This window comes from Frankliniella occidentalis, unplaced genomic scaffold (assembly GCF_000697945.3).
Source record: "Frankliniella occidentalis isolate FOCC.00 unplaced genomic scaffold, Focc_3.1 Scaffold142, whole genome shotgun sequence".
Lineage (NCBI taxonomy): Eukaryota > Metazoa > Arthropoda > Insecta > Thysanoptera > Thripidae > Frankliniella > Frankliniella occidentalis.
The window spans coordinates 50,885-63,810 of NW_026267269.1; the positions used below are offsets into that span (position 1 = coordinate 50,885).

The 12,926-nt window shown below is 56.6% G+C and overlaps 2 protein-coding genes across 2 annotated transcripts; one reads left to right on the forward strand and one right to left on the reverse strand.

Annotated features, from left to right (window-relative positions):
* The first annotated feature begins 475 nt into the window (after positions 1–475).
* LOC113204934 (N-acetylgalactosamine kinase) lies at positions 476–3,021 on the forward strand. The gene is made up of 10 exons (XM_026420322.2): positions 476–840; positions 957–1,087; positions 1,163–1,330; positions 1,413–1,611; positions 1,681–1,789; positions 1,864–2,021; positions 2,101–2,244; positions 2,339–2,453; positions 2,527–2,716; positions 2,792–3,021. The coding sequence occupies exons 1-10, from the start codon at positions 838–840 to the stop codon at positions 2,952–2,954; spliced, it is 1,380 nt and encodes a 459-aa protein (XP_026276107.1). The 5' UTR covers positions 476–837; the 3' UTR covers positions 2,955–3,021.
* A 70-nt stretch (positions 3,022–3,091) lies between these two features.
* LOC113204935 (failed axon connections) lies at positions 3,092–11,291 on the reverse strand. The gene is made up of 6 exons (XM_026420323.2): positions 10,796–11,291; positions 6,087–6,289; positions 5,698–5,971; positions 5,464–5,594; positions 4,566–4,746; positions 3,092–4,486 (listed from the first exon to the last, which is right to left on the reverse strand). The coding sequence occupies exons 1-6, from the start codon at positions 11,144–11,146 to the stop codon at positions 4,409–4,411; spliced, it is 1,218 nt and encodes a 405-aa protein (XP_026276108.1). The 5' UTR covers positions 11,147–11,291; the 3' UTR covers positions 3,092–4,408.
* Between the last annotated feature and the right edge of the window lie 1,635 nt (positions 11,292–12,926).

Sequence of the window (12,926 nt, forward strand, 5' to 3'; positions counted from 1 at the left end):
CTCCCTCCCCCTCCCCCTCCAGACAGCCCCCACACGGCGGCGAGGTGCTCGTCATGCGTTTGACGCGGCTCTGCATGCAAATAACCGGCCGTGACTGGCTCTGTTGTGACTGACTGTCTTTGTCTCGGAGGGCCCTGGCCCCGGCCCATTGAGCGCGCTCCGCACGCGACGAGGCTCCCTCGGGACCCGGGGAGGACCAGGAGAAGAGGGCCCCGCCGCACTCTCCCGCCTGCCTCCCCGACGCGCCCGCTGGGTACGCGACCCATCGTACACCCGTGCGACCGCCTGCCTACCCTGCGGGCGCCCTTGAGAAAAGGCGCCCACGCCCAGGACTCGATGCATTCAAACCAGTGGCGCACGCGCGCCAAACCGCATTGTGCAGGATGTGCTGCCCCCTGGTGGCTCAGCTGCGCACTGCTGGAGTCGGATGTAGTTGCACAGAGAGACGCCAGATGGCGACTCGCGTCCTGCACGAGCCACAACACTCCAGGATTGCCATCCTTTGCTCCCTTGAAATCAGCGGTTCACCTGGAAGGATGTGTCACCCTCTCCTGCCTGGAGGCTCCTAACTTTCGGCGTTTTACCACGACACCTCGGTTGTGCTCGCGACCATTATTTCTCGTAGTAAAACGCGCAGCCTCGCCTGTTGCATCTGCGGGCACCTGAGTGCAGCTGTGCCACCTGCAGCTGACAGCTGCTCCTGTAGGCTACTCGGGGGCGGAGCCGGTCCTGAGGGGCTTAACGGCTTAACGAACTCCCTCTCAAAACTCTTTGCTGTGACGTGGCTCGCACTGGAGACCGATTGAACATCTGTTTGCCGGGTTAACATTAAACAAAATGGTATGACACCTAAATTAAAACAAATATTTTTTTTGATTCCTTTGACTTTATTTGCTTTCTTCTCTCCATGTGAGATTTTGACAGTTCCTCTAATTGTTTGTTTGTTAAACTTGTAGGGATCTGTTGATACACCCTCCGTAGTGCCTTTAGACAAATACAAAAATGATCCACTTCTCCAAAACCTTGTGGGGAAATTCAATGAATCCTATGGTGTCCCACCAACATTTATCGTTTGTGTCCCAGGAAGGTATACACTCCCAAATGCTGATTTAATTGTCCTTCTGTACTCAATCGCTTTTCATCAAATTTAATTTTTGTTTAGGGTGAACCTGATTGGGGAGCACATTGATTATTGTGGATATTCCGTGCTGCCTATGGCTTTAGAACAACATATTTTAATAGCAGGGAAGGCAACAGACGATTCTACCATAAATCTTATAAATATCAACCCAAAATATGCACCTTTCAAAGGAAACATCATGAGCTTGAGGTATGACTCCACATCCACATGCTACTTTTGATTTTGATGCATTCACAGTAAAAATGATAACTTGATGATCCATATCTTACAGTTTTAATACAAATGATGATGGAGTGCAGTGGCACAACTATGTGTTATGTGGTATAAAAGGTGTTGTAGAATCATTAAACGAGCAAACACTTCAAGGCATTAATTTAGCTGTAGCTGGAAATGTATTACCGAACTCTGGTCTATCAAGTTCTAGTGCATTAGTGTGCGCTGCAGCGCTTGCCACAGCTCATGCTCATAAGGTAACAAGATTCCACTCGTCCCTTCACTTTCTTTTATGTTCCGTTTTTAATCTAGTGTGCTATTTTTAGAAAACTTTTTCCAAACAAGAATTATCCTCCCTCTGTGCTCAGAGTGAGAGGTATATTGGAACTGAAGGAGGGGGAATGGATCAAGCAATTGCATTCCTTGCCAACAAAGGTACACTATAAAAACATTTAATTTTGAAAGTTTTATGTCTACTAGATTGTTCTATTTTTTCATTACTTTTTCAGGTTGTGCGAAGCATATTTCATTTAAGCCTCTTAGAGCAGAAGACGTGGAAATTCCTTCTGGATTAGCAATACTTGTTGCCCATTCATTTGCAGAATTAAACAAAGCTGCTAGCGATCAGTTTAATCAACGAGTGGCAGAATGCCGTCTGGCCTCTGTTGTAAGTCTTCTAATAATGTGCATACATTTTGTTAACCCAGCCTTTTGTTGTTGTTTCTTATTTACTTTTTGTACTACAGATTCTTGCCAAAAAGACTGGTCTTCAGAATTGGAAAGATTTAACTGTGCTAGCTGATGTCCAGAGAGAGTTGAAAGTTAGTCTTCCTGATGCAATTCTGAAAACTGCTGAAATTTTGTCAAAGGATGTATTTACAAAAGAAGAGGTATTTTGTACTTTTGAGTTACTATGCTCTTTCAAATTTTTGGGGGGTTCAAACGAGTGATTGTCAAGTGTATTAATCTCACTTTCACTTCCAGATATGTGAAATCTTAGGAGTTGACACCAATGACTTAGATAGTTCTTACCTTCCTGTAAACACTCGTTCTAGAAAATCTTTTAAACTTTGTCAGCGTGCGACACATGTATTTGAAGGTATTCACAACTTAACAGAAAATAATTTTCCAAGTTCCAGATGAGTATTGTTTTTGAAACATATCTTTTACAGAGGCCTTAAGAGTTTCTCAATTCAAGGATATTTGTAAAAATGGGGGAAGCTCAAAAGAACTAGGTCATTTGATGAACCTCAGTCATGATTCACTGCGTGATCTTTATGAATGCAGTCACCCTCAACTTGATGAGTTAGTTTCTGCAGCTCGGAAAAGTGGGGCACTTGGAGCCAGACTTACAGGTGCTGGGTAAGTGCTCTCAAATTTAAGGAAACCATATACGCAGCAGGTAAATATTTCAAACCTCATTGTTTTCAATTTCAGATGGGGTGGATGTATGGTTGCTTTGACAACAGAGGAGCATGCTGAGACATTAATCTCATCTTTGAAGGAAAAATTTTACTCTACTCTGATTACAGAGGATAAGAGAGATGAACCATTTATCTTCCAAACCCTTCCAGGTAATGGTGCTGTTATAATTCAATGATCTGAATTCTGTGTATTAGGGGCAAAGATAATTCTATTTTTTTCTACATAAAAAGATTTTACTGGTATCAGTATTCTTCTTGCCCTCATGAAATAATATTCCTGACATGGTAAATTAGAAAAAATGAAACAAGAAACTTAGATTTTATCTTTATTTGGCAATGGTGTACTTACAGCTTACATGAAGCATTACTTAAATTTAAGCTGATATCATGATTTTATATGGAGAGGAGGGGTGGGAGAAAGAGGCATTAGATCCACTATCTCCCACCCCTCCTTTACATGGCGCCAAAACAAATTGGGAATTGAATAATGAATGCTATGACAACTAAATCATCCAGTCATTCTGCACCAAAGCAACAAGAAACAGCCTGCTTGGCCCAAAATAATGTAGAAAAAGTGGCCTAGGTGCTACACACCTCACGCATATAGTTATTTATTTATATATTTATATATATATATTTATAATCTTCATCCGCTCACATGCTGACAAAGCCATGTCATTTGCTCTGACATTCAATATACTCAATAAAACATCAGAAGTATACAACTATGTCTACAATGACAAACAAGCGGATATTAATAAAGGGGGAGGGGGACTGGGGAAGGAAAGGGCAAGGAAAAGGGAGAGGGTTAGAAGCAGGAACAATCAGGGAAGGAACAAGTCAAATTTCACTAATACAGTATATTATAATATATAAACATCTTTGTCACAGCTGAAGTAGAGTTCCCAGCTGTTACAAAAAGGGCCACAAATGCAGTCATACGGAAAAATTACATTAGCACAAACATTCATAGCACGTGACATCAGCTGATGCAGACTTAGTCACTGGCGTGCCTCTTTGGTCAAGAGTCATGTACACAGTACAAAACTGCTCTACACATGAATGAGATGCAACATAGAAACGTGAAAGAGAATGTAAGATGACTTGTCTTTTAGGTACATACGTTGTTTACTTTCAACTAGTTTGGCTGCAGTGATGTTAGCTTTAAGTATTCACAGCTGGTCCCAAAACTACTACAGTGACCCATGTACAATATATTACACACACACCCCAGCGAACAATCGACATCCTACAGGGAGAGCAGCACGCATCTCCAAAGCAGCCAAACAGGACAGCACTCAACAAACTGAGCAATATCCTTCATCATTGAGCAGTCCAGCCGCCAACAAGAGCGCCGCAAAATCATTCACTTCCTTCCTGGACCTACTCGTGTCATTTTAAAAAAAATATTAAAAAAACATTACAAACTGTCAGTCCATAAAATTCGAGAGGACTTCTACACATGGTGTAGAAGAGTCACTCCTATCCTGATACTTTTCTTTTAGAAACATTGTAAAAAGTCAAAGGAGGTATAAAACATTTCCTAATGAAACAAATACACAAAAAATCAAACAAGGAAGGAAATGACTGTATAAAAATTGTTGTGCTTAGTGGTTCAACTACCACTGATTCACTTGGCTGCTTCCTTCTCTTCTTTTGACTTATTTTCTTCAATAGTTTTTTCGGCTTCCTTATCTTCCTTCTCCGCCTATAACATGGAAAACATAATATTAGAAAGATTACGGGGAGACAAGAGCTTATTAGATGACAGTTGACAAGAAATTTACCTTTTCAATTTCCTTATCCTTTTCAACTTCCTTATCCTTCTCGTTTTCCTTATCACCCTCCTTCTCTCCCTTCTCTTCTTTGCCTTCCTTCTTTTCTGTCTCCTTTTCTTCTGGAGGAGGTTTGGGTAGATGTGAATTCATGTCTAAGTTGTTGCACATGTCCTCCCAGTCGGGGAAACACCTATTGGAAAATTTAAAAATAAACACCGTTAGCTAGCATTCAAGACTCAATAAAGCTTGTATGTAAAGTCTTTCCGAATGGAAAGGGAATTCCTACACAATTTATTAGCATGAACTACGGACCGAAATTGTCACCCTAGGAATGAGCCCAAACGGAAATTTGAAAATACCCCGCAAGCAGGGACGAGAGATTTCGATCGAAGTGATTGCAGCGCGCCATGCGGAAGCGTCATGAACTACTGTCCAGATGCCGGGTCGGCGCCCCTCCCTCCCCTCGCGTCCGCGGCGCCGAACAGCGTCGACCCGAAGTGGAGCCGAGTGCAAGGGTACCCGGCTTGGTATGCCGGTTCGGTTCCGAGGGACTGGTCCCTCGTCCCTTGGACTGGTCCGGGCCGGGCGCTTGGTCGCGGTCGGGTCGGGCCGTGGCCGGCCGGCGCGTCGCGAGACAGGCCAATGACTGAGGAGCCGGCCCGAGTGGGGTGGGGAGACGGGAGGGAGGCAGAAGAAGGGGGAGATATGAATTGAATAATCCGAATTAAAACTTCGCCTCGCCCCGACAAACGTTTCCAGACGCGTCGTCAGAAAGCGAGCGCGATTGTACAGAGCACAGCAGACGACGCCGCGGCCAAACGGATGACAAAAGCGAGAGTGGGGCCGGGACCCGGGAGCCTCCAGGCGCGGCGGGGATATTTATAAAGAGACGGCGGGATCCACTCACCTCTCCTTCATCCTGTTGACAAGCCCCACCAGGTTGGCGCAGCTCTCCACCATGAAGTCCCGCAGGCAGTAGTTGACATCCTTGTCGATGAAGTACACTTGGGCCAGGTTGGCGAAGGCCACCACGTCCAGCTGGAAGGCAAAGTAAGCGTTAGGAAGAGAAGCGAATGCGCCCTGGACAGAGGCAGGGGGCTAGGTCAAGGCGGGGACGCAGCGTCCAGGATCAAGCACGTACCGAGGTGGGTTCGTCGCCGAAGAAGAAGGGCTTATCACCGAGCTGTTCCGACAGGACCTTGAGATCTCTCCGGCCGAACTCGCTGATCTCTTCTGCTTTATGGACACCCATACCTTGGGCCTTGACTTTCTTAGCGCCCTTGCGGCCATATTGTAATTTGAAGAAAAAGTTGAGGATGCCGTTGGGGATTTTCGAGCCGATTTGGTGCTGCAGACTGACGTGGTAACCTTTTAAGACTTCGTCGGTGAATTTGGTCCTCCACCACATAACAACCCTGCAAAAGGATAAGAACATGGGTTAAGTTTGGTCAAACAAATGCCAGCCTGCGTTCTGCAGGAATTGTAAGAGACTCAATAATGTCTGACATTTATTGAGCGTATGGTACTCACCAGAGGAGGTGATTTTCGATCATTGACGTAAGGGCGTATGCGACGTTCTTCTGGTCGTTGTCGAGGTCCTTGTCCAGATCCTTTTCAAAGCGCTCGGCGAGCTCCTTGATGATGATGGACGAGTCTGCGATCTCCTCTCCATTCAGCTCAATGAAAGGCAACTGACCCTTCTTCGACCGGAACTTCAACTTGTGGTCCACGTTCTGAAACAAGCAAAGGTCCCGGACACCGTGAGAAGTGGCGCAGTGATGCGACAGGGGGGAAATGAAGATAGATAGATGCATGTCAGATGCAGGGCCGAGAGTGGGGTGGGGCTCCACCACCCCACGGCCACCGCGCCCCAGTCCCGGGGGTCATTGCCCGTCGCCGCAGCCCCACCCTCCCGCCCGCCACCTTACGCTGCGCCCTGGACCGGCACGGCAGGGCGCCCGGGCCGCGCCGGGCAGGGCACCCATTCGACTGGCGTTATCAGGACCGACCCGTAAAGACCTATCCCACCCGTCAGGGAGGCCATTGTGAGGGTCGAGCACCAGGCAGCACTTTACGTGTACCGTCGAGAACGGCAGCACATACATCTGAGCCGCCAGGGTGGCCCCACCAAACGGGCAGGCCCTGGGCAGGCCGCGGAAAATGTGTCGCCTGCCTGCCTCTCTCTCGCGGCGCCCCGCTACTCCGCCCGTTCCGCTGGAGGTGAGAGGCGCGGCGCGGCCAGCGAGCGACACCTCCCGGAAAGTAGTTTTTCTTCCCTTCCTCGATCCAGTCCAACGCCCCCCAGCGGGACGCGGCCGCGCCCGGCCCGGCCTCACGCCCATTCCCCAGGAGGGACCGCTGCCTGTGTAAGGGAGGAAGCAGTGAGACCGACCGCCATGCCCCGCTGGGCTGCTGCTGCAGTGCGGTCGTGCGACTTGGCTTCACTTCTTTAATAATTGTGTAGTTTTTAATATCTCTTTTTTTGGAACCTGCGAGAGGAAGTGAGAAGCGGCCCCAATCTGCGTGATACACTTCCCCGCCAGCGCGGAGGCTGATGACAACTGCGCTTCGGGGCGCCGAGTCGCGCCGCCGCCCCCAGGACCACGCCCCTCGCAAGAAACGGAAATGCTGGGCGCTAACGGGGCGGGCGTGGGTACCTCTCTTTGTCCTGAGCGCGCCTCGCGCCCAGCGCACCGACGGCCCCGCGCACTCCCCCTCTCTCCCGGCCGGCAGTGTCGTGACGACCCCCAACCCCACCCCACTCGCCACCCTATCGGGGAAAAATAGACAATTAAAGCTCGCAACTGCCTGACCATACCTCACCGCTACCAGCACCGTCCCCCCAGACCCCGGCCCCGCCGATAACATCGGCAAAGTGCCGGCCGGGGGTGGACACCTGCCCGGGCCGCCGCCGCTGGGCGTGGCCGGGGCGGGGGCGGCGCGGGGGCGGCGGGCCGAGCCCGAGCTTTGGCCCGGCCGACTATAGCTGAACAAGCTCCCGAGTGCTGCCGGCGCGGTGCTGCCTGCGCCAGCGACGCCCGGCGTCGCCGCTGCTGGGGGGTTGCTATGGCAATGGGAGTTTGGCTCGCACGCCGCGCGGCTATTGATCGAGCCGAGCCGGGCCCGGGCGGGGAGTGGCGGCGGGGCGGGGGGTCAGCTCCGGGGAGTGCGCTACCCCCGCGCCAGAGGACGACGGCCTCGCGCCGCGCCCACCCCCGCGCAGCCACGCTCGGCCGCACCACACACCCGCCGCACCGCACCGCCACATGGCGCGGGCGGGGCGACAGGTACGGCAGGGGTGACGAACCTGGCGCCAAACCGCCAAACGCAGCTAGAACCCTTTCAGCGCGCGCTGGCTTCTCCACAAGCAGCGCGTTCTCCTAACATTTCACGCGGAGACGAACGAGAGTGTGGGCGGGGATGCTGGGGGGAGGAGGGGAAGGGACGCGTGTCCCGCATCCGATACTTTTAATTTGCGGCCCCTCATGTCTCGGTCGAGCGGTGGCAGTGCTCCACACCACGACTACCAGATTACCCGGATAACACGCGGATCAGCGGTCGTAAACGCGTTTTTAACACGTCCCGCTCCCGCCCGCGCATGGCGCCCGCCCACCGCAGAGCACATCGAGGCCGTGTTTATCTGTTCCACCCTCGACCTGCATTCCCTCCGCCCGCCACCACCCTCCCCTACAACAGTCGTAAACCCGCCAAAGTGTGCTCTGGGCCGACACGACGCAAACACGTGTCCTCGGGTGGTTGGACACACGGCAGCTTTGAATATTTGCAGAGGCTCTGCTCGGCGGCGGACGGGCAGGCGGACAAACAACCCCCGGCGAAGCAGGGTAGAAGGGGGGGCCCCGCGCCTTGGGGTAGGCAACCGGCTGCAAATGCGCCGCGGGCGGGCGAACGGGAAACCCGAAATGGATCTCCAATCCACCCCCACCCAGGACGTGCAGGAACAACAGTACTTCCGACGCACCGGCACGCGAGCAGCACTCGCGAGCGCCGGCCTGGGGGAAGCCGCCGACACGGGTCGCGGGGCCCTCGTAAAATTGTGAGCGATAACAATCCCCGCCGTAAGCAGCTCATCAGCGGGGGAGGGGGTGGCTGTCGACAGGTGCCCGACGAAGGGCCTAACGAAGGGACATGCCAGGATCAGCAGGAAAATGGGGAGGGGGCAACCACCACGAGCTCGCCCAGACAAGCGCCGGGGGCCGTGCTGGACAACACATCCATCCAGGAATGCGGACAACGGAAGCAGAGGCCCGTCCGGCGGCTCAGCCGCGCCCGCTCGGCCGCCGGACGGACCTCGCACAACTCTGGCCGCAATTAGGCCCCCGGTAGGTGCGGGCGGGCCGCGGGCGAGCTTTAGCGCCGGCGTTCGCGTGGTGCGCGCCCGCCGCGGCCCGCCCCCGCCCCCCGAGCGTAAGCCCGCGCCGCTGCAGCCTGCCGCCCCGCCGGGGCCCGTCGCCACGAGCGAGTGAAACCGCGTCCAGAGGCGCATGGGTGGTCCGGGACCGGCCGGCCCCGCCCCGTCAGGCCGTCAGGACGTCCCATCTGCTGAGATAAGTCATGGCCATGGGCTGGACCGCGCACTGGACTGTGAGGAACAGACATTCCGAGAAATGTTTCTCTCTGCTCGCCGCCCCGCCCCTCTCTCCACCGCCAGACGGGGGCCCCCCGCGCCCCCGGGCCGGCGCTGCTCTCTCTCCCAGCCTCGTGGCGGCAGAGAAGCCCCACGCCCCGCCGTCGGGAACACGCCCCGGTTGAGTCAGGCAAACATGTGTGTGAGCGTCAGCGTCCTTGTGGCCGCGTCAGCCAGTCGTGATGCCCCGGGCAGGGCGCGGGCAGGGCGCCGCCGTGCTCCATGTAGACGTACTACGGCGGCTCGACCCTTGACACCCCCCCCCCTCCCTTCCGTCCGGGGGCCTTCCCCGCACAGCTGCGCGGCCACGCCCGCTCGACTCGGCCGAGCGCCGCAAAACAGCACCCCGCTTATTTCTGCTCGCTGTTTGGAGAGGGTTATTTGTTTTCAGTGCGTTGGTGCGGGGCCGGGCCGGGTGCCGGGAGGCGCGCGGGGCAGCGGAAGGGAAGGGCGCGGCCGGCCCCAGCCTGATCAGGCCGAAATAGACTACCGCCCGCCCCGCCCCTCCGGCCGTACAACACAGGAATCCCTTCTGGAGACCCGCGCGCCGCGCCCCGCCCCCCGCCCGCATGCCCCGCCGCGCCCGCATCGCCCCCGGCCCCGCCGCACCCCGAGGGGTGTTTAAATTGGCTCCAAGATGAGGGCCGCGAGGACCTCCTCCATTCAGGTGGCCGCCGCCGCTGTCGTGCTGCTGCTGGACATATTGCCCCCCCCCCCCCTCAGAACGACTGGCGCTGCGCTGCACTTTGTCACCGAGTTATCGGCCCAAGGAGCCGGCGCGCTGCGCAACTCTTCACATTAAAACATGGCCGCCCCCGGCCCCGCCTGTTTACAGCCTTGCGAGGCGGCGGCGCGGCGGCCGGGCTGCATCCCAAAGATATTCGGGTCGGCGCGGGGCGGGCCGGGCAGGGCCGGGCAGGGCGCTGCCTGCACCCCCTCCACAGCCCGGCTAGCCCGGCCGCTGACCCGGGCACGGCCAGGCTTGCACGCCCTGAGAGAGAGAGTGGTGCCAGTTTTTCCGTCCTCGCCCGTCCCGGCACGCTAAGTACTGCATACTAGAACCGATCTGCTAATTCTGCGTCCCCGCCTGGAGGGGCAGGGCCGGCAGGGCGGGGCGGCTGCGCCCGGGGGAGGCGATGCTGCTCGCAGGCAGCCTGCGGCGTGGCGCGGCGCAGCGGAGGTTGCGGCGGTGGCTGCAGGACAGGCTCCAGCGTTGCCGGCTCGCCGGGCTCTCTGCAGCCCCAGCCCAGCCCGCCCTGCGGCCCGGACCAAGCCAGCCGCAGCCAGCAGCAGCAGCTTCACGCTTTGTTTAGCCGGACCAGCCCAGCGGCTCCAGAGTAACGAGTTAGCCCGTCTGGCGCCGTTAGATGCGAAGTCTTAACCTAACATTAGGCCGCAGCGTTACGCCGCTCTGGTCCAGGGCGTCGCTGCGCGTCCCCCCGCGCCCGCCGTGACGCGCTCGGCTCGGCGGACCGGCAGGGCACGGCGCGCCAGCCGGCCCGGCGCAGCGTTCGTTGGCGTCGCGCCGATCCGTCCCGTCCGCCACGGAGGCGATCCCGGTCCTCATCCTCGACACACACTCGCATGTACTCACCTCGTATTTGATGCCCGCGAGCCGGAGCCACGTTTCCGTTTTGAGGCAGAAAGGCGACAGTGATGGTAGAACCGGGGTGCGCGAGAACTGGTAAAGGTACACCACATCCTGCTCGAAGTTGGGCTTGTGTACGGTGGGCTTTGGGGGCGCTGGGGGAGCGGCCTCCTCCTTCTTGGCCTCCTCCTCCTTCTTTTCGGCGGCGGCCTCCTTGCCCTCCTCGGCGGCGGCGGGAGCCGGCGTCGCGGCCGGCGCGGCCTCCACCTCGGCCTTGTTGTCCTGGGGCGCGTCCGCCGGCTTGGCGGGCTCCACCGCCTTGGACTCGGCCGTCACGTTATTCTCCTCGCTGGCCATGTCGCGGATGTCTCACTCACGCACTGCACGCAAACGCACGCCTGCACTCACACGCACACACAGAACCACGGACCGGCAGAGCACGCTCGCTACTGAGCCAAGCAACTGAAGCGGTGGAGCACGGAGCACGGAGCACCCCAGCAGCGGCCGGGCCGGGCGAGCGAGCCGAGTCGAGCAGGACCCGGCGGGCCGTGCCGGGCCGTGCCGAGCCGAGCCGGCCCGAGCCGGGGAGGGTGGCGGCGGCGGCAGCGGGGGGAGGCAGTAGCAGCAACGCCACCGGCGGCGCGCGCGCGCTCGTGACGTAGGCACCACGCTAGTCAGGGGCCCGCGGGACTCACCCCCGTCCTCCTCCAACGAGTAGGGTCTCCACAAGTCCTCCCCCATCTCCCCATTGCACCCGCCCGGGGTCGGTAGGCAACAAACCAGCGGAATCTTCCTTATCGGCCGATTACTCGCCGGAAGTATGTCAGCACGACCCCAGAGGAGATACAGCGCGCACCTCTGGGGCGTTCGAACCGGACCGGAAGTCGCTCGCGCTTGTCTGCCCGCGCCCCTCCCCTGGTCCGGAGACAGCCTGCTCGCGGGTGAGGAAGCACGGCGAGAACCCGTGCTTTTCTGTATCAGGACTACGTAGAATGAGTAGGAGTACTGCACAGTGTGAGAAATTGGGGATTCCGCTGGACGCCAACCGGAACATAACGAGGAAAAACATCATTGCTCGATCTGTTTCCTTCTGCGCGCTCATTAGCCGACCGTCACACCGACGTCATCGTTGACCAATCAGCGTTCAGCAGGAAACAGATTGGGCTGTCTAGTCTTGCTTTTCTTGTTTCGGTTTTGATTTTCTTTTCGGAATACCCTCCTGGGTATGCACGGGCGCGGCTCCAGAAGGGAAGACCACGCTCCGGGTTGTCGGAGCACGGCCTGCCCTAGAGCGCGCTGAAGTCGTTTCCCGCTCCTTCCCTCCCCCGTTCCCGCCCCTGGGCCCGCCCCTGCCAGGACAAGCGGCCACCCTAGCAGGGCGCGGCCACCGGCTTTGACTCCAGCAGTGCAGCACGCAGCGCACGCAGTAGACACACCCTTCCAGCCGGGCGGCCGGCCGGGAACCGAACGGGAGGCACGAGAGCCGAACGGGACCCGAAGGTCCTGGCCCGAAGTACGCCAGCACCCGAGGCAGCAGGACCAGCAGGACGGGCTAAAGGAGGGGGGGGGTAGCAAGGGAAGCTTGTTCGACGTGGCTCCAGCCCGGCTCCACCCGGCCGCCGGTGGCCGGCCCGTCTCATCGGCCCCAATGCGGTACCGGGTGCCCCGATTCTTGTCGATCGCCCTGCTGGAACACCGTGGAACCAAATGGAGCATCCATTTGGATGAAAGTCGGGCGGAGTCTGTCGGCCGAGTTAGGGGGCACGGAGACCGCGACCCGCAGCCCGGGCACCGCGCGGCTGCTCACACGCATTATTGAGTGAAAATGAAGATCAAACACGAAAATGAGGGTCACGATACCGACCCGCTTCGATGACGTAATAGGCCGAAGAGAAAACATTTCGCCTCGGGCCTAACGTTTTCCAGCACATTGCGCCTTGCGGCTGTAGACGATGCTACTTGGGTTGCCTACATTCGAGGGTTTTGTAGCACAAATTGCCAACGTTTCAGGCGGTTCACTAGAGAAAACTAGAGAAAACCAGGGAGGGGTGGGGGTGATAGTGGATGCGCAGTGGTGGGTGGATCCCGAGTGGACCTGGCGGGCTCACTCTCTATGCCCATGCCCAATAGCCCACTT